The sequence below is a fragment of the Tursiops truncatus genome, chromosome 11 (genome assembly GCF_011762595.2).
Source record: "Tursiops truncatus isolate mTurTru1 chromosome 11, mTurTru1.mat.Y, whole genome shotgun sequence".
Lineage (NCBI taxonomy): Eukaryota > Metazoa > Chordata > Mammalia > Artiodactyla > Delphinidae > Tursiops > Tursiops truncatus.
Genome location: NC_047044.1, coordinates 6,056,520 through 6,075,248, shown reverse-complemented (window position 1 = coordinate 6,075,248; position 18,729 = coordinate 6,056,520). Strand labels below are relative to the sequence as shown.

Genomic DNA, 18,729 nt, shown 5'->3' with positions numbered 1-18,729 from the left:
TAAAGAGATAAGGCACCCACTCCTGAGGTCAATAAAAACTTCCCTGTCTGCACATGCGCAGGAAGGCTCCTTGGGGGTCAGAAAGGGAGCAGCCGCCACCCCACAGTATGTGTGGACATACACCCAGCTAGAAGGCCTCTGCAGTGGGATCCATCTTAGCAAAATGTTGCACATGCATGTTGGGGAGGGTCCTGGGACCCATCAGCTGTGAAAAAAGAACCGAGATAATTGGCCAAATGTAAACCAAGACCCGAAGAACTGTCCTATATACGTGATTTAAATCACCTCATTACTGAGCTCCTCATTCAGGACTCCCACACTCTCTGTGGGTATATTTCTGGCTAGCTTCTGACTTACTGGCCCCCCCTCATTAGAGAGAAGGCTGGTAGCCTTTCCCTCCAGGTGTGTATTTCTGCCCTGCTTCTGTCTTAAACAAACTGTTTGTCTGTGTGCTCTCCCACATGTTATGCTGTGTCTCTAATAATAAACTTTGTACCTGATTTTACAGTTTTTGCCTTCTTGAAACACTCTTGCTTTAAAATGGGGGAAAGAGCTAGGGCCCCTTTGCTTCTAGTCTCTAGCCCCTCGTGGTCTAGCAGCTACGATTCCTGGTTTTCATCTAGGCTATCCAGGTTCGACTCCTGGGCAGAGAACTACAATCTCTCTTCAGGACTGCTCACTGCTGTCTCTCCGAGATCAGACTTACATCATCAAGTCTACTACAGTGAGCTTGTCCTGAGAAAAGAATCAGATGAGCTCTCAGGTCATCCGCAGCAGCCTTGCTTTTGACACGGAAAAGGAGGAAGTGAGGTGCATATCCAGCAAGAGGAGATTAGTTAAATAAATGATGGCAAATCTATACAATGCTGTGGTGATAAAAGATATGGAGGAGGTTTTCAGGTTAAGGCATGAACAGAGCACACGCTGCCTCCAGAAGCACATAAACCCAGAGGAAAGGAATCTTTTAAAGACATAAAACAAGGACAGGGAGAACAGGAACAGCAACAGAATCTCTTCAAGCTGGAAACCAGGATGAACAGTATTATCTGATTCAGGAGACTCCAGACGGCCGAAGGCTGAGAACCAACCCTTATTCATACAACAGAATCCTTAACTGCTTAGGAACTGGTAGCCCTAGGCACTTCTAGATCTAAGGGTTAAAAAAGGCTGAAACTGGGCTTCCGTGGTGGCGCAGTGGTTGAGAGTCCGCCTGCCGATGCAGGGGACACGGGTTCGTGCCCCGGTCCGGGAAGATCCCACATGCCGCGGAGCGGCTGGGCCCGTGAGCCATGGCCGCTGAGCCTGCGCATCCGGAGCCTGTGCTCCGCAACGGGAGAGGCCACAACAGTGAGAGGCGTGCGTACCGCAAAAAAAAAAAAAAAAAAAAAAGGCTGAAATTAAGAGAACTATTTGAAGGTGTCTTTCAAGAACAGTTAGATCTTTAGATGTCTTCCCTCTCTTTAGCCCCTGGGTGATACCTCTCCCTCATTCTGGCAAATGCTTAGCTCTGGAAAGGGCTGGGCAGGCCAAGGATCATGGTGAATGTGGGTTCTCTGCTGAAACAGGTGGATACTGACTGCTGAATGCAGAGATCTCCTCCCATGCTCCCAGAAACGTGCCGCCAGACCCCTACCCTCCAGGCAAGAACTGGAGGGCCTTGGGGAATCTGACCAGTACAAGAGGAAAATGCTGAAGATATTGACAGTCCAGGAAGTTACCAGACAAATGACCAACAAGTTCAACTTACAGTGAAGCTAATTCAACAAATACCATCCAAAGACTTATTTTCCTTTTTTCTTCTTATCATGAGCAGCCAGGCAAAGATTCCCAGGCATCTGAGGAAAGCCTCTTACACACAGAAAAAAATAAAATAAAATAACTACAATGCATAGGAATCAGAGACTATGATGAGAGAAGAAAATAATTGTTTTAAGAAAATTATCCTTGATAGTTGAGAGGTAAGAGAAGACATTGCATCAGTGAAAAATGTACAGGAAGTTTTAATTTTTTTTTATAGTTTTTTTTTTTTTTTTTTTTTTTTGGCCACGCTGTGCAGCATTCCAGATCTTCCCCAACCAGGGATTGATCCTGTGTCCCCTGCAGTGGGAGCATGGAGTCTTAACCACTGGACCACCAGGGAAGTCCAGGAAGTTATTTTTTTAAAAAAAAGAATCTTGAGAAAACAACAACAACAAAAATCCCTTGGAAATAAAAAAATAGGATAGCTGAATTTTAAAAAATCAATAGAGGGCCAAGAAGAGAAAGTTGAGGAAATGTCACAGAAGTTTACAGAAAAAGAAGAAAGCAAACCATGAGAAGCAGGAGAGGAAGGGAAGTTAGAAGACAAGCCCAGGAAGTCCAGGATTCTGAGTAATAGGGATTCCAGAAAGAGAAGTGAGAAAATGGAGGGAAGGAAATCATCCCCTCTAAAAATCCAGTTTCTGAAAAATAAAAGATATGAGTTTCCTGAGAGCTGGAACATTGGATGAAATTAGACCCACATCGAGGAATATCAGCATGGAATTCCAGGACTCTGGGGACGAAAAGCTTAAAATCTTCCAGGAAGAACAAAGGGGGTTACACACAAAGGCCCAGAACACAGAATGGCTTCAGTCTGCTTATCACCACCATGGCAGCTGGAAAACGGCATGTCTCCGTGATGCTGAAGGACCATGATTTCCGACTTTGAATTTTTACTCAGTCAAACATCAGTCAACCACAGGACAGAGTGCAAGATCTCAAAAAAGATACCTCCTATGTAGCCTTTCTTAAGACTGCATCCCTGGGGACTTCCCTGGTGGCGCAGTGGTTAGGAATCCGCCTGCCAGTGCAGGGGACATGGGTTCAAGCCCTGGTCCGGGAAGATCCCACATGCTGCGGAGCAACTAAGCCCACACGCCACAACTACTGAAGCCCACGCGCCTAGAGCCCGTGCTGCGCAGCAAGAGAAGCCCGCACCGCAATGAAAAGTAGACCCCGCTCACCGCAACCAGAGAAAGCTCACGCGCAGTAACGAAGACTCAACGCAGTCAAAAAAAATACATTAAAAAAAAAGACTGCATTCTTGGAGGATGGGCTCATCGCCAACACAGGGGGACCAGGAAGGGCGAGATGTGCTGTCCAGGAAATGAGAAGCCAGCTACCACAGAGGGGTCAAGGCCACCCCCAGGCTGGTGGTGAAGAGAGATCCCAGGATGACCTGTGCACCAGGCCTTCGAGCAGCCGGTACATCAGAGATGCACAGAGGGCTGTCATCACCAAGTTGCCACCTGTCACTGTCCTGCCTGTTTAGGAACTGGAATGTCTGGTGAGCCTGGCCTAGGTTCCCGTCCACATTTGGCTGTCTTGATCACAGGCTGATGAGACCCTGTTCTCCCTTCCATGTTCTGCTGCCTGGCTCAGTGAAGGACACTGTTCCGTCTCACGGAAGTGTCCACCCCCGCTCCTGAGGTCTGGACACAGGTGCAGTGAGCTCAGAAGCAAGAAGACACACAGCCCATGCCTCTATTTCATATTGAATGTCCACACCACAGCCTGGCGGGATGTGCCGACAGGGGAGCTGCACACCCAGCCTTGCCCACCAGCTGCCCCAGAGGGACTCCTGTCAATGCTCAGGGAGGCTGAGGCCAGTCTGTGCCCCAGCGGTTCAGTTCAGTTTCACCTTCGTAGGGGTCTTCCTCTGCCCCGGCCATCATGTCCACTCTCTCCAGCCAGCTGCATGCTGCCCCTCAGCTGTTGGAAGCGAATCAATATAGGGCTCAGGGAGACATACCTAAGGGTCTTAATAAAACTCTAAAGGAAAGTAAGGGCGTGTTTAACCCAAAAGTCAAGACAGAGGTGACCTCTGGAGTGGCAGGAGCAATCCCCAGAGAGAGCGCCAGGAGGTTCCTAGGGCCCTGGGAATCTTCTTCTTATTAACCTGGGGGTGGACAGACGGCATCTTGTTATTATTCTAAAGCGCACACGTGTTAAATGTAGACAAATTTTTGATAATGTAGAAAGAGGTTTCTGATTTATTGTAAGGGGAAGAAAACAAATTACAAAACCAATTATTTCATGAAGGCATTCTTGTAAAGAAACATGTGCACATGCTTAGAAAAAGGCATAGAAAAACTCACAGTGTTGCCTGTGCTTGGGTAATGGGAGAGTGGGTGACTTTTTTCTTTTTGCCTGTATTTTCCAATTTCCTTACAATAAATATGAATTATTCATGTAAGAAAGTAAACACACAAAATATAAGAAAATACTGTACTCAAATCACACTTAGAATTGAGAAGCCTAATGAATGACACAATAGTTAAGAGCTCAGGCCCTGGACCGCAGGGGTATAAATCCTGACTGCATCACTGACAAGCTGTGTGACCTTGTCACCTCTCTGAGTATCCTCTGGGGTTTGGGAGGGTGTGTTCCATGTTTCCTTCCTCGATTGACTGAGGCCGGGGGCTGGGTTTGCTTGTGTTGTACCCTCCAGGGTTGAGCCGAGAGCTGGGCAACCTGTGGTGCTCAATATATACATCCCTTGAGGTTGGCACGTGCCAAATGCCCAGGAGAGGCTCCTATGCTCAGTGCTGTGAAGTTCAGAGGTCACTGCCCGATTAGAGTGGGGGTGGTACAGAGTCAGCGTTCTGGAAGAGCTTCCTGGGGTGACACTGGGGAGCAGTCAGACTTGGACACGTGGAGCTGCCCAGGGTGGGAGTGAAGGATCCTCTGTGCAGGGGGAACAGTGTATGCAAAGGCACGGAGGTGGGATAGGGTCAGGCAGTCAGGGCCTTGAGTGCCAGGTACAAGGCTTGGACTGTATCCTAAGGGAGCAGAGGAGGGGCATGGAAGGGGCTCCCTGGGGGCCAGTTAGGGAGGATGATGGCCGCTGCCCAGGCTTAGGTGGGGTGTGTGGGGTTGGGCAGAGGGGGGCACAAGTAACGGGAGGCTTCCCAGCACCCCAGGAGGGGCATCCACATCTCATCTAGACCTGCAGTGTTAATCCCTATGGCAGCCACGGGCCCTCTGAGCTGCAGGGGCTCACCTGTGAAAAGGGTGGGCCTAGTGTGTTTGTTCTCTGCCCGCCCGCTGCACCGGGCCCTGGTGCCCAGCAAGTATTTGGGACCAGAAATCGCTGCCTCCCAGGATGCCCCGTGGGCCTTGAGCCCTGCAAGAGGGAGGGGAGAGGCGGGAGGGGAGAGGCGGGAGGGAAGCTGCATTGCCTCCCCGCCCCTCTCAGCCGAGCCACTGGGCACCTCCTTACAGGAAGCGGGTGAGGGCTGGCCGCTTGCTGGGAGGCGTGGCCAGACCAACTTCGTGAGGAACAGTAGCCACAACGTGTGGGCCCATGGTACCTTGAGGGATCCAGGAAAATATTTTCATTTCTTTTAAAATCAGAAGAAAAACGTGAAAAGAACCCAGCCTGGATTATACCTGCCTTTATACAAACGCAGTCAAAGGTAGAAGAGGTCCATGAAGGCAAAAAAGGCAGGGCCTTGGGAAGTCAGACTTCAGCCCAGGAGCAGCAGGCAGGGTTCACCTGGGCCTCCCGACCCCCACCCCAAGTGTCCAGTTCGGGCAGTTGTGGTTCTGGCAGTCTGCGGGCCCCGCCAGGCCAAGTTAGTCAAGGGGGGCAGTGACAGGCCCTGGGCTGCAGTAATAAAGCAATGCATGCAGATGAGGCGGTGAAGTGCTCAAGGCCTGGGCCTGGACACGCTGTCCCATCAGGGTGACCCTGGCCAACTGGAGGCCACCTCTGGGCTGTGATGGTCACTGAATGCCAAGCGCCTGTGGTCTCCTGCGTTACCATGTGGCATCCTCCTTAGTCCCACCATGCTGTGCCCATTTTACCGATGAGGAGATGGAGGCGGAGGGAGCCAGCCGCAGAGAGGCTGGGCCAGGGCTGCCTCCTGTCCTGGGGCAACAGCTAAAGGAACTGGGGCTCTCCTCCGGAGATGGTGGCCGGGGTTGCTGTGTAGAAGGATGTTCAGGGCTCTGCCGTCAGGCGACGTAATTGCCCTCTCTGAGATCGGTGATCTCTATCGGCCCACTTTACAGATAGGAGAAATGAGGCACAGGAAGAGACGCGACCTGCCCGCAGAGCCGGCAGTGTCTGCGCGGCGGGGCGGTCACGGTGGGAAGGAGAAGCGGCCGGGAGGCGCGCTCGTGCCCGGGGGAGGCGGAGGCGCGTCTTTCTGGCAGGGCGGCCAGAGGAGGGAGCGCCCCAAGCCGCGAGGTTGTCGGCGGCCGCCGCCCGGGTTTCCAGCCAAGCCGGGCGGGGCCGGGGTGGGCGGGGCCTCGCGGGCGGGTCCGGGTCCGGGCCCGGCCCCCACCTCCCGCCGCGCAGTGCCGTTCCCCTAGCGAGTCGTCGTCGCCGGTGAGTGGGTTCGGGGCTTCGAAGGGGCGGCGGGAAGGGGGCCCCGTGCGGCAGCGACCCACGACAGCGCCCACCCGCCGGCGCGGGGCCCGAGGGGAAACTGCGGCGGGAGGTGGCGGGGACCCAGGGGGCGGCCGGCCGGCGGGAGGGGGGCGGTGACACCCCTCCCCCCGGCCCTGGCCTCAGCGGTCGGCGCTCCTGCGCGGCCGGGTTCCGGCGGGATTGGGGGCGCGGAAGGGGGAACTTGGGCACCCCCGCCCCGCCGCACCCCGCTGGGCCCTCGGGTCCCGCGGGAAGCGGAGCCGCGGGAGGGACCAGGCACCCCCGCTTCCCGCCCAATCCGGTAGTTGAGCAGCCGCGGCCGGCAGAGGGCGGGAGTGGAGGAGCGGGATACCTTGAGGATCACAAAGTGCCTGGGAGACCTCGGGCTCCTGATCCACTTGAGACACCCCATTTCTAGGGAGGAAACCCAGGCCAGAGAAGGGGAAGTTATTTGTCCAAAGCCAGTGAAGGCCCCGCGGAGCCTTAGGACCGGGTCCCTAGATCCCCGTCAAGTGCTCAGATGCACTGTAACCTACACGTCCCGGTGTGGGCTGGGCATCCGCTGGGACTTGCCTGTCCCCTGCCCCTGCTGCAAAGGAGCTGGGAGCCCAGGTGGGAGGGGTCGTGTTGTTCCCGGAAAACTGGGTCCAAAAGGCACAAGCAAGCAGGATTTATTCCTTCCAACAAGTAAGGAGAGCGCCTCGGAGCTTTCCCAAAGAAGTGTCTCCCCAAACAGCCAAACTGGGGAAGTTTTAAGCTGCCTATTCATGAAGGGGCTTGAGCAGAGGAGAATTCAACATAGAATTGGGGCAGAGGTCTATAGAGTCCAAGCTTTAGTTGATTGAAGTTACGACGGGTCAGCAAAGCTCAGCTTCTTGTCCCTTAGGTTCCAGCTGATCTGGTAGCTGGAGCACTTGGGGTGAGGGTAGGGAGATGTGTTTAAATTCTGCAAAACAGCTCAAAAACGTGTTTCGGGGTAACCTTTACCACTGAGACAGAACTGGGAGTCTTTACAACTGACTTATTATCTTTGCTATTGTTATTTCTCTTGCCTGATAACAGTTGTCTGTTCTTTCATTCCCTTAAGATTATTAGAGGCCTGTTCAAGGGCAAGCCCTGTGGCCAGGCTTCGATCACAAAACGGCTTAGGCCTAAAATGGCTTCTCTTGTGTCAAGAAAGCCACGCACGGTTCTCTTCCTTGGGGGGCACTCGACCCTATCTGCTTACAGGGGGGCTTCCAGCTGTGAACACATGGCTGAGTGCCAGAGCCAGCCTTGCCGAGGCCTGTGGCCCGGCCCGGATTGGGAGCCTCTCGGGCTGGCCTGCTAGGGCACGATGGTACCTGGTACCAGCCACATGCTGCAGGGTGGACGGCAGGGGCAGGGGCAGGACTCGAGCCTCCCCTAAGGATGTGTAACTGAGGGTGTCCCAAAGGGTCACGGCCAAGGATGAGGCTGTGTACGAGGAGCACGGCCCAGAGTGCCTGGTGCACAGCAGGCCCACGGCCCAAAGGCCAGGCTGCTTGGATGTGGGCCGAAGGCCCCAGTGTCTCTCTGGGGAGTGGCGTGGGGAGCCCGACACAGGGCAGCGGGAGGCCAGGGGCCGCTCCCAGGAAGCAGTAGCTCTTGTCCACTGGTTGGGAAAGGGGCTGAGGAGAAAGGCTCTTCGGGGAGCAAGGAGACAGGCTGCTCAGCTTCCGCATTGGGAGCCTCAGACAGAGCCCTGGGCCTCCAAGGGAGCCTCTGAACTGGGGGGAAACTGACGCTCACCCAAGAAACTGCCCAGGGGCACAGAGCAATGCAGCTGGGGTTCAAATGCTCGTGGTCTGATTTCAAAGCCCTGCTTCCTCCACAGTGCATGCCCAGAGGAGTGTGTGCCTGGAATGTGTGTGCGTGTGTGTGTGTGTGTGTGTGTGTGTGTGTGTCTGCCTGGCCATGACTGAATGGTGTCCAGCTGGTTCAGCCAGAAACCAGAAACCGCTGACAGTGGATCGCTGAGCGGGGGTAGGGGAGGTGCTGACAGGGGGCGAGCGTACTTTGTGCCGTATACACTTTTGACTTTTCATTACTTCATTTCTGAATCTGTCTCTTATTTATATTTTCTTTTACTTATCTTCGATGGTGCCAGCAATGCCTGAGCGTGCTTTCTGTCTCAATAGTCATTCTCCGGAAAGCAGATTCCCCTTTGTCACCCCCAGCCCTACCCCATCCCAGACCAGCTGGGTTTCCAGACCTGCTGTCTGTTACATTGGATACTTTCATAATGAAAAAGATTAACAGAGGTTATAATGAAGACGATTAGCTGTGAGTCATTTAAAGAAAAAAAAAAGGAGCCTTAAAACAGGTCCCTGAGACCATCGGTGGTGGCTTGAAGGAGACATAGGACCCAGGAGGGGCTGGGTACAGCCCAGGAGGTGGGGACCAGAGAAACGGCAAAACTCTGTTCTGTTTCTGAGCAGCAGTTCCTGTCACCTTCTATAGGGAGGCCTCAGAGAACAGAAAGCTCCTCCCGAGGCCCACTGTCACCACCTCCCTTTCACAGACGGGGCCGCAGAGGCCCAGGAGTGAAGCATCGCTAGGAGAGAGATCCTAGTCTCACGCCAGGGGCAGGGAGGATTCTGATCCTGAAACTGCTGTCCGCGGGCCCAGCTGGGACCTGAGGCCTCGTCGGGGCTGGGACCCTGGCCCTGGTGCTGGGGAGGGAGAGTGAGGCTGTTGGTCCTGAGAGAATCCTCTGGCGCCCAGGCAGGGGGTGGAATGGCTGAGGTGGGGTGGGAGTGCCCTGAGATGAGCCCTGGGCCCCCCCCCCCGCAGGTTTCTGGGGCAGGGCTTAAGGGCCTTGTCACGATGGAGGAGGAAGCTGAAGAGGGGAGGTGACACAGCCCATCGTTGTGACTGGCTGTGTGGCCCAGAGCTGAGGCCAGCAGACTTCCAGATCAGGAGCTGGAGGGGTGTTTCAGGAAGTCTCAGAGTCACCCAGACCTGGAAAGTTCTGTGACTCCCTGTGCCTCGGTTTCCTCATCTGGAAAGTGGAGCCCACTATGGAGGCCGAGAGATGTGGAACTCGGGGCCTGAGAAGAGAAGCAGCTGGCCTCACCCCTGCGGCTGTTGTGAAGCCGCGATGACCCAGGATGAATACAGCCGGGCCCTGCACCAGGCTCCGCCCCCCACCCCTCCCGAAGGCCTTGCACGGTCTCCTGACCCCAGGGCCTCCACTCTCTGCTTTGCCCTTCTTGGCCGTAGTTTCAGTGGCCCCAGGCCTTGAGGGCGGGGCCTTTTGGAAGCATTTTCACCCACTGAGCGTTGGGTGACCAACCGGCTGACATTTTCTCAGCCTTGGGTCTGCGCCATGTGGCTTCTTCTCCTGGAGGCATGAGTGGTCCCCAGCACTGACCCCCACATCCCCTGGCTTATCCGGACCTCCCTTGAGCCTGCCCACAGCCCCACGAGGCACACAGGGCAGGTTACACCCACCTGATGTAAGGGGAAACCGAGGCCCAGAGAGGAGCTTTGGCTCGGCTTCACCAAGAGAACTGCAGGCAGGGCCGAGGTGGGCGCTTAGTCACCTTCTGACGGGAAACAGATGAAGGGCGGGTGGGTGGCTTTGCGTCTCTGCCTGAGCCCTGCGCCCCCTCCCGGCCACTGGAGTGGCTCTAACCCAAACCCTAACCCTAACCCTTAACCCCATCACGGGATGGATCTCCCTCAGGCCTGCTTGGGCCAGCTGCCCCGCCCTGCCCCACCCAGCATGACTCAGCTTGGTGGGTCCCCTAATCGGGTGATTCAAGAGCCTGGCAGTCCCCGTGAGGCCCCAGGAAGCTCTTTGCCTGGGCTCTCTCCTTGTGGGGCATTTGACCTACCTGTTTTCTGACCCTCAGGCTGGGCAGACCCTTTAATCCCCTTGGCCCGGTGGTGCATAAACACAGCAGCCTGGAAGGCTGAGCAGAAGCGTGGGCTCAGGCCTCACTCTGTCACCGCAGGGGGGAGAGCCGCCACCTCTTCCTGGGTGTGTTTGTTCTGCACAGCAAGGGACCAGGGTGGTGGGCTCTCCAGCCCCGTCGGCTGGCATGCTGGGGATTTCCCGGGCACCGGCTGGGTGCCGTGGCAGGGTGACACGAGTGCCCCTGCCCACAACGCCGTGGGGAGAAGTAGGGACCCAGGCTACAACGTGGGTGAGCCTCGAACACACGCTCAGTGAGAGAAGCCGGACCCCAAAGTCCACATAAGGTGTGATCCCATTTGTGTGAAACGTGTGGAAAAGGAAAATCCACAGGGACGGAAGGCAGATGGTGGTTGCCAGGGGCCGGGGGAGGGAGGAACGGGGAGTGAGCTGATGGGTGGGCGTCTTTTGGGGTGGAACTTGGTAGAGATGGTTGCACGACATTGGGAAATGTACCAAATGCCACTGACCTGTGCACTTTAAAATGGTTCATTTTATGTTATATGACTCTCATTTCCATTAACCAAAAGCAATAAGAAATAGAAAACAAATAAATGATCAGCAAACTCTGAGGGGTCTTTATGGCAGGTGGGTCAGGGGTGGGGCTTAGGGACCGAAGCAGAGACTGTGAGCGTTAGTGTCCAAACCAGGGTCCTTCTTTTCTTTTTTTTTTTTTTTTTTTTTTTGCGGTACGCGGGCCTCTCACTGCTGTGGCCTCTCCCGTTGCGGAGCACAGGCTCCGGACGCGCAGGCTCAGCGGCCATGGCTCACGGGCCCAGCTGCTCCGCGGCATGTGGGATCTTCCCGGACCGGGGCACGAACCCACGTCCCCTGCATCGGCAGGCGGACTCTCAACCACTGCTCCACCAGGGAAGCCCCTTCTTTTCTTTTTAATGTTTCATTTTGAACTAATTTTAGACTTGCAGTAAAGTTACAGTGGTAGTGCAGAGAGTTGCTGCGTACCCTTCACCCAGCTTCCCCTAGTGGAACCAGGAAATTCACACCGTGCCGGTAACCCTGCTAACGTGCTCAGCTGGCCCAGGACCCCATCTGTCTGGGATCCCACATTGCGTTTAGCTGTTATTTGTCCTTAGTCGGTGACATTTCCCTCCGTCTTTCCTTGCCTTTCGTGACCTTGACCCTTTTCAAGAGTGCTAGAGCGCAGGCCAGGTATTTGGTCGAATGTTCCTCCGTCTGGGATTGTGACGTTTTCTCATGATTGGACTGGGGTTTGTGTTTGGGGCACGAATACCAGAGCGAGTGTGTCCACCTCTGTGAACCGTGTCATGTGTCTTACACTGGTGGCATTAACCTTGGTCACCTGTAAAAGGAGCACTGCTGAGAGGGAGGGGGGCCATTCTTTTGGGACAAAGTGGGCATAAATTGGGACCTTCCTGGGAAAAGACACAGTTCAGCCCCCGACCCCCTGGGCCTCCGTGACCCTACCTGTGTGTGAGAGTCAGTGCGAGGTGAAGCCCTCCCACCTGCCCAGCTCAGGTCACGGTCCAGGGGAGCCCTCAGGCACTGAACACAGCTTGTTAGGGTCGCCGAAGGGCTGTCACTTGGCTGCGGGTTCAACACGTTTATTAAGCAGGCTGAGCAGGGCTGTGCCCCATGGCGTAGGTGAGAAAGCCGGCTGAGGTGGCCTGGGCTCCCCCGAGACGACACAGTGGTGGCTGGGTCCCAGGGCTCCACATCCACCTGGCAGCAGCACGGGGCCAGTGCTCTCCTGGCCCCGGGAGAGGTGGGCCTTCGTACTGTGGTGAGATCAGACCCTCGCCCCCACCCCAGGAACACTTGTGTGCACCCTGGAAACCAGAGGGCCGGGGGGTGGGGTGAGGGGGGCGGGGGGAGAAGGACAGGAACCTTTACTTGTCACCAGCCAGCCCTGGGCAGTGTTCGTCCTCACGGCTCATCTGTGCAGTGATCGTGGGGAATGAGCTCACTGTCCCCACTCGACAGGCGAGAAAACTGAGGCCCAGGGGGGGAGGAATCAGAGTCACTAGATGGCAGAGCCGGATTCTGCTGGATGCCTGACACTCTCCGACTGTTCCTTTTAAAATTATGCTCATTATAGACATTTCGGAAAGCAATAACAAAGCGTCGTAAATCCCTCTGCTGAGTGTGGGCCTTAGACTCCCAAGCTGCCCGCTTGTGGAGGGGCCCTGGGCAAACGCCCCCGCCGCTCTGCACCATGGGTCCGTCGGCAGGTGGGATAAGATGGTGTGGGACCCTCAAAGGGTGAGGACAGAAAGACAGTGTTTGGGTCGGGCCTGGGCCTGGGCCAGGCTCACAGCCGTTCCCCAGGAGGTGTTTGTTTTATGAGGGTGATGGCTGCTAACGTCTTCACGCACTTGTTACCGTTTTTAAAATGCATATCCGTTTTTTGCTAAAATTGGAATAGTTCTGTATCAATTTTATATTCTGCTTTCTGCACTTAATGTTATGTTGAGGACAGTTTTCACATCACTAAAGAGTCCTCCAAGCTGGACTTGGGGGTTGACCCATCCTTAACAGCCCCCGGTGTTGGGCACTGAGGTTGCTTCTGCACCTCATGGAGCTTCGTGCCGCCCCAGGCCAGCCGCTGCTCCTTCTGCCCTGGGCAGCCTTCGCCCTCCACCCGGAAGCCCCGATGGCTGCCCACTGCCTCCAGATGCGCACGGCCTCTTCTGGGTACCTGCTGCCCCGTCTGCCTCGTGCCTCTCTCCTCCCCCGCCGCAGTCCCCTCCCGTGTCCTGGGAGAAAGTGCTCCGTGCCCTTCCAGCACCATCTTCTCTCTGACCCCGGGTCGGGGTGCCCTGTCTGAGGTCTGGGCCTCTTCCGCTCCATCCGCCGTGGGTGCCCAGCCCCCGCCCCAGCAGGCCTTCCTGCAAGTTTGCTGAACGTAATCCATCTGTGTGGCTTCTTATCTCCTACAGACACTCCCGGCTTCTCCAACTAGAGTCAGGGCGTGTTAGCAGGAGCTCAGCCCCTTCATTTGGTGGTGGGGAAACCGAGGCCCAGTTGGGGGTGCTGATAGGCTTGGGGTCCCACAGCAGGTTAGGCAGAGCTGGCCCCCGACCCCAGCCCAGGGCCCCCCCGCTTGCTGTCTGGCTGGACTCTCAGCCCCAATGAGCTCAGCTCCCCGGGAGCCTTGAGCACTGCTGGGCGCCTAGTAGGTCCTCAGCTCAGACCTGGGGGCTGCTGGGCAAGGGGGAGTGTTTGACGAGCAGAACGGAGAGACCTGAAGATTGGGTCCCCTCTGTCCCTGCCTGGGGAGCTCCAGCCCTGGAGGTGGTGGTGACAGCATCCAGGCCTTCCTTGCCCTGAGCGCCGTCAGCCTCTCAGGGCTGCTGAGGGGCCCTCACCAGCCTTAAACTCTGTCCCTTTCCACCCGCCACGTCCATGGCCCTGGGCGTCAGGGCCCAGCAGCTTTTCGACCTGGGCAGAGCCTGACCCCAGAGTGCTGTGTGACCCCAGGGAGGCTGTTTTCCCTCTCTGGAACACAGGGAAGGGGAGGTGATTTCAGGGTGGGCCCGTGGGATGATGTACAAAGAGACCCCTCCTACACTGGGCTGGACCTGGTCGGCCACGTTGATGTCCTGTTCATTTGCCGGAGGCCACGGTATGTTGGTGGGGAGCGGGTATTCGAGCCAAGCTCTGTCTGCTACCTGTTGTTGCGTGAATGACGAATGACTGAATGAGAAGTATTGGAGCGTCAGGCGCAGGGTGTGGACCGAGGCGGCCTCACAATACCGCCTGGGGAGGGGGGCTGGGCAGCCTTCTTGGTGGAGGGGACCCAAACTGGCCGTGATTGAGGCAACAGAGAGGAGGGGTCACTTGCCAGGAGACCCAAGGCCAAGGGTGAGGGTGAGAGCGCACAGGAGCCTGGCATGGGTGGACATGCAGCCGACAGGGCAGCCTCGTGGGTGGGGGTGGGGGTGGAAGCGCACTCCCTGGGGCCCTTGGGCTGGGTGGGGCTGCAGGGCGGACTCAGCACTGGCCCCCCAGCCTCACACATCTTTTCTGCACCTCCTGCTGTTCCATCAGTTGACTGGTTGAGCCATGAGTGATGAGGGTCTGGTAACAGACCCACCCCGGGTTTGTGCACAGTAGGTCCTCAGGAAGCGCCAGGGGAGGCCCCGCCCCAGCTCTGGAGCATCGCCGCCTCTCACCCCAGCCCTGTCTTCTCTTTCAGAACTTTCCGGAACAGCAGCTGCAGCAGCAATGGCCCCGCCCTGGGTGCCCGCCGTGGGCTTCACGCTGGTGCCCAGTCTGGGGGGCTTCCTGGGCTCCCACTGTGTCCGCGGGGAGAGTCTCCGCTGGTACGCCGGTCTGCAGAAGCCCTCGTGGCACCCGCCCCGCTGGACGCTGGCTCCCATCTGGGGCACGCTGTACTCGGCCATGGGGTAGGTGGGCATGGGTGCTGGCCTGGCAGCTGGGCCTGTCCACCTGCCGGGGCAGGCAGGGCAGGGCGAGGCCCAGGCCCGAGGGCAGAGCTTCTCCTCCAGAGCGGGAGCTGTGCAGGTGTTCCTGGGGCAGCGGGTACCACTTCCTGGCCTCGTTTGGCAAGTGAGGGTGGAGAAAACTATGGGGCCTGTTGGTTACACAACTGAACTTTTTCCTCTGGGGCCTCCTGGGAGGGGTGGGCAGCCCTGTACTGGCATTCTGGCTGTTTTCACAGCAGCAGGCTGAGGCCGGCTCAGTGTGCAAAGTTCAGACGTGGGCATGTGGATGCTGCCAAGGTCGGTAGCAGTAAGAACAGCAGTAATAGTAGCCATCTGTCGAGCACCTGCCCGGTGACAGGCTTTGTCTCGGTTAATTTTCACGACCCCCGCATTCGACAAGGGACCTCCCACAGACACAGGGCTTTGGAGTCGGGGCCCTACAGGATTTCCTGGACTAGACCCAGGAACTGCCACCAGGCAAAGCAGGACTGGATGGGGGAGTGCCCCCCCACGCCACCCCCCGGTGGCTCCAGTGGGAACCGCACCCAGGAGACTGGTCGGCTTCCTACCCTTCTCTGGAAGGTTCCCTGCATACTGGTTCTGTGCCAGCCCAGTGCAGGGTGGGGCTGCAGAGGGCAGGTAGCAGAGACCAGGCTGATGCCCCAGGGTTCTTTTTTTTTTTAATTTAAAAATTTTTATTTATTTTATTTTTATTTATTTATGGCTGCGTTGCTGCACGCAGGCTTTCTCTAGTTACGTCAAGCGGGGCCTACTCTCCTTTACGGGGCGCGGGCTTCTCATTGCGGTGGCTTCTCTTGTTGTGGAGCACGGGCTCTAGGCGCGCGGGCTTCAGTAGTTGTGGCTCACTAGCTCAGTTGCTCTGTGGCATGTGGGATCTTCCCGGACCAGGGATTGAACCCGTGTCCCCTGCATTGGCAGGCAGACTCTTAACCACTGGGCCACCAGGGAAGTCCGCCCCAGGGTTCTGATGGGAGTAAGATAGTCCTGGAAACCTGGGTGTCACCTGGGCCACACCCTCTGCCAGCCCCAGGCCCTCCTGTATCCTGCTTTCTCCTCCCCGTCCCGGCCCAGGCACCACTGTTTCTGCCTTAACTTGCTCCAGCCTCCAGGCCTCCCACCGCCATCAACATCCTGATGGAGCATAAATCTGGCACCTCTCTTGTGGAACCCCGTGGAAACTCCCTGTGGCCCAGATAAGGTCCAACCCCTCACAGAATAAAAAGCCCAGGCTCTGGCCTCAGACCACCCGGGTTCAAATGCTGACTCACCTACTGATTGCCTGCCACGAGCCCTTAGCGCTTTGACTGTCTGTGCCACAGTTTCTGCACCTGTAACATGGGAGTGGTAGTACTGCCCATCTCATGACGTTACCATGAGAATGAATGAGCTAATGCTCGGAAAGAGCGGTGCCTGCGTGTGTAAATGCTGGAGGGCATTAGCTATTATTATTGGTGGTGTTATTGTTGTCCTCGTGGCCCTAAGAGCCCCATGACCAGGCCTTCTTCTGCTTCACCTCCCCAGTGCCCCCCAGACTTCACCAGTAACATAGGCTCACTCAGGGGTCTCGTGCATGCCTCTAAGCCTTTGCATATCCTCGTTGCCTCCCCTGGCAAACTCATACTCATCCTCTAAGGCCCAGCCCAAAAGTCCCATCCTGTTTACTTGCATGCCTTATGTGCTTCCCCCTTTATAGAACTGATGAAGATAATAATGTCAAATATTTATTGAGTGTCCCATGTGCCAGGTACTGCCCTACGCACTGCCAGTGTATTAAGTAGAATCTCCACAGCAACCCCGTGAGAAACAAAGGCCCAGAGAGGTTAAGCAACTTCCCTGAGGCCACACAGCAGTCAGTGGCGGGGCATGCCTGAGCCATCAGTGTGTGGTCCCAGAGGTGAGCTTGGCTTCTAGCCCTGCAGGGAGGCTCCTGGCCTCTTCCCTGTTGGTGCCCTGACCGGCAGCCTCTCTTTCAGGTATGGCTCCTACATGATCTGGAAAGAGCTGGGGGGCTTCTCGAAGGAGGCTGTGGTTCCCCTGGGCCTCTACGCTGGGCAGCTGGCTCTGAACTGGGCATGGCCTCCCCTCTTCTTCGGTGCCCGACAAATGGGTTGGGTAAGTGTGACCTTGGCTTGTCTCCCTGGTCCCTGGAGACGGCCCCTCCCTTGGGGGACATGGGGCATCACATCCCAGACCCCCAGGGTCAGAGTCTAAGGGCGGGGGCAGGGGAGGCACTTGGCTGCTGGTTCACGTCTCCTCAGAAGCTCTTAGGGGACCAGGGCCCCTAAGCTGCTCTTCTTCCAATGCAGGAAGCCTTGTGGGGCTCTGATGGGTTTAGGGGCCGTTGGTATAGGAGAACCCACATTACACCTGGTGCTGTGCACCCCACACATGACATAGTCAGGGAAGGCAATTGTTCCCATTTTACAGATGAGGAAACCGAGGCAGAAAAGGGGGAGGGGCTTGGCCAGGTCACTGAGAGGCAGATGGAGAGTTCCCTCAGGCATTGTGGTGGTGGGCATCTGGGACACACAGCCCCATGGGTACGTGGAGCCTCAGGCCTCCCTGTCGTCCCTCTGTGTCTGTGCAGGCCCTGGTGGACCTCCTGCTGATGGGTGGAGTGGCGGCAGCCACGGCCGTGGTCTGGCACCAGGTGAGCCCACCGGCCGCCTGCCTGCTCTACCCGTACCTGGCCTGGCTGGCCTTTGCGGCCACGCTCAACTACTGCGTCTGGCGGGACAACCAGGACCACAGCCGTGGCCGTCGGCTCTCGGAATGAAGGCGCCCCGTCCTCCGAGGACTGCAGCCACTGCGGGTCAGGCGTTGCTGGTGGTGGTGGCCCCCGGGCTCTCCTGGCCGCCAGGCTGCCTGTGTGTCCGGTCTCAGCCCAGGGGTCACCAGCAGTTTCAGAGGTGCTCCAGGCCGAGCCCCCACCCCAGAAACAGAATCCTGTGCTTTCTGCACTGCTCGAAGATCGCTGTCAGAATGTGGAATTTTATAAGCCAAATAAAGTTTTTCAACCTCCTGGCAGTGGCCTTTTTACTTGGGGGGGACCCTTGGCCGTGGGGAGGGCGAGGGGCTCGTCCTCTTGCTGGATGCGTCCGGGTTGTACCATCCAGATGACGCTGGGCCCGGCCGGGGCTTCGCCACAATTCTCGGGACCCTTCCAGGAGCGGAGGTGGCCTGTCCAGGGTGGAGCAGCAGACACTGGCATAGCTGCAGCTGAGGAAGGAGGCCCTGCCCACCTCCCTCACGTCCAGGAAGCCCAACCCAGCCACTTGAAGGGCACAGGCCCACAGCCTGCCTGGTCCAATGCCTGACTCTGCTCGGGCGCCAAGAGTGGTCCTCTGCTGGCCTCAGCCAGGATGGGGTTGGGCCCAGAGCAGGGGACACCGACCAACCTGTCCCTGGGGTGCTGGGACTCATGCCAGCCTCACCCCGTCAGGGACAGCCTCGCAAACACTCCATCTGGGAGGGGAGGTCAGAGGCAGTATTGGCCATGCCCCAACCTAGCAGACAGCTCCTCCCTGGCCCAGGTCCACCCAGATTTGGAGGTGTCACCCCCGGCTTCGAATTGGGGGACCCATGACCTGTGCGGGCAGCTGTTGGGAGTGGGGCCGGGCAGAGCCTCTTACCCAGGCTGCTGCTGGAGCGCCGACTCCTCGCCCTCTGAGTTCCTACAACCTGTGCTGCGCCCGGCAGCAGACTCCTAGGACCAGGGCTGGTCCAAGCTGCTGGCCTTTTTGTTGCTTGTCTGTTTTGGTTTCGGTCATTGAATAAGTTAATTCAAATTAAGTAAAAATACAATGTCCGTATCTAGAGCTCACACTCATTTTGGCAGCCGGTGGCTTTTGCCGCTCCTCCCTCTCACCTTGCCTCTTCCGTCCTCACATCCGGACGTGACCACTCAGTACGGAACGCTCTGGGAGATGGGCAGACAGCTGACT

The 18,729-nt window shown here is 57.0% G+C and overlaps 1 protein-coding gene across 1 annotated transcript; it reads left to right on the top strand.

Annotated features, from left to right (window-relative positions):
- The first annotated feature begins 6,201 nt into the window (after nt 1-6,201).
- Nucleotides 6,202-17,809, top strand: TSPO (translocator protein). Its single transcript, XM_019944498.3, has 4 exons — nt 6,202-6,355; nt 14,515-14,725; nt 16,759-16,897; nt 17,373-17,809. Exons 2-4 carry the CDS (start codon nt 14,544-14,546, stop codon nt 17,559-17,561), a joined length of 510 nt encoding a protein of 169 aa, XP_019800057.1. The 5' UTR covers nt 6,202-6,355; nt 14,515-14,543; the 3' UTR covers nt 17,562-17,809.
- The last annotated feature ends 920 nt before the right edge of the window (nt 17,810-18,729 follow it).

Excerpts from the sequence above, each read along its gene's own strand:
- TSPO (XM_019944498.3), top strand. The coding sequence starts at position 14,544 with ATGGCCCCGCCCTGGGTGCCCGCCGTGGGCTTCACGCTGGTGCCCAGT. Across the intron at positions 14,726-16,758 it reads ACGCTGTACTCGGCCATGGG|GTATGGCTCCTACATGATCT; the intron begins GTAGGTGGGCAT and ends CCTCTCTTTCAG. Across the intron at positions 16,898-17,372 it reads GTGCCCGACAAATGGGTTGG|GCCCTGGTGGACCTCCTGCT; the intron begins GTAAGTGTGACC and ends GTGTCTGTGCAG.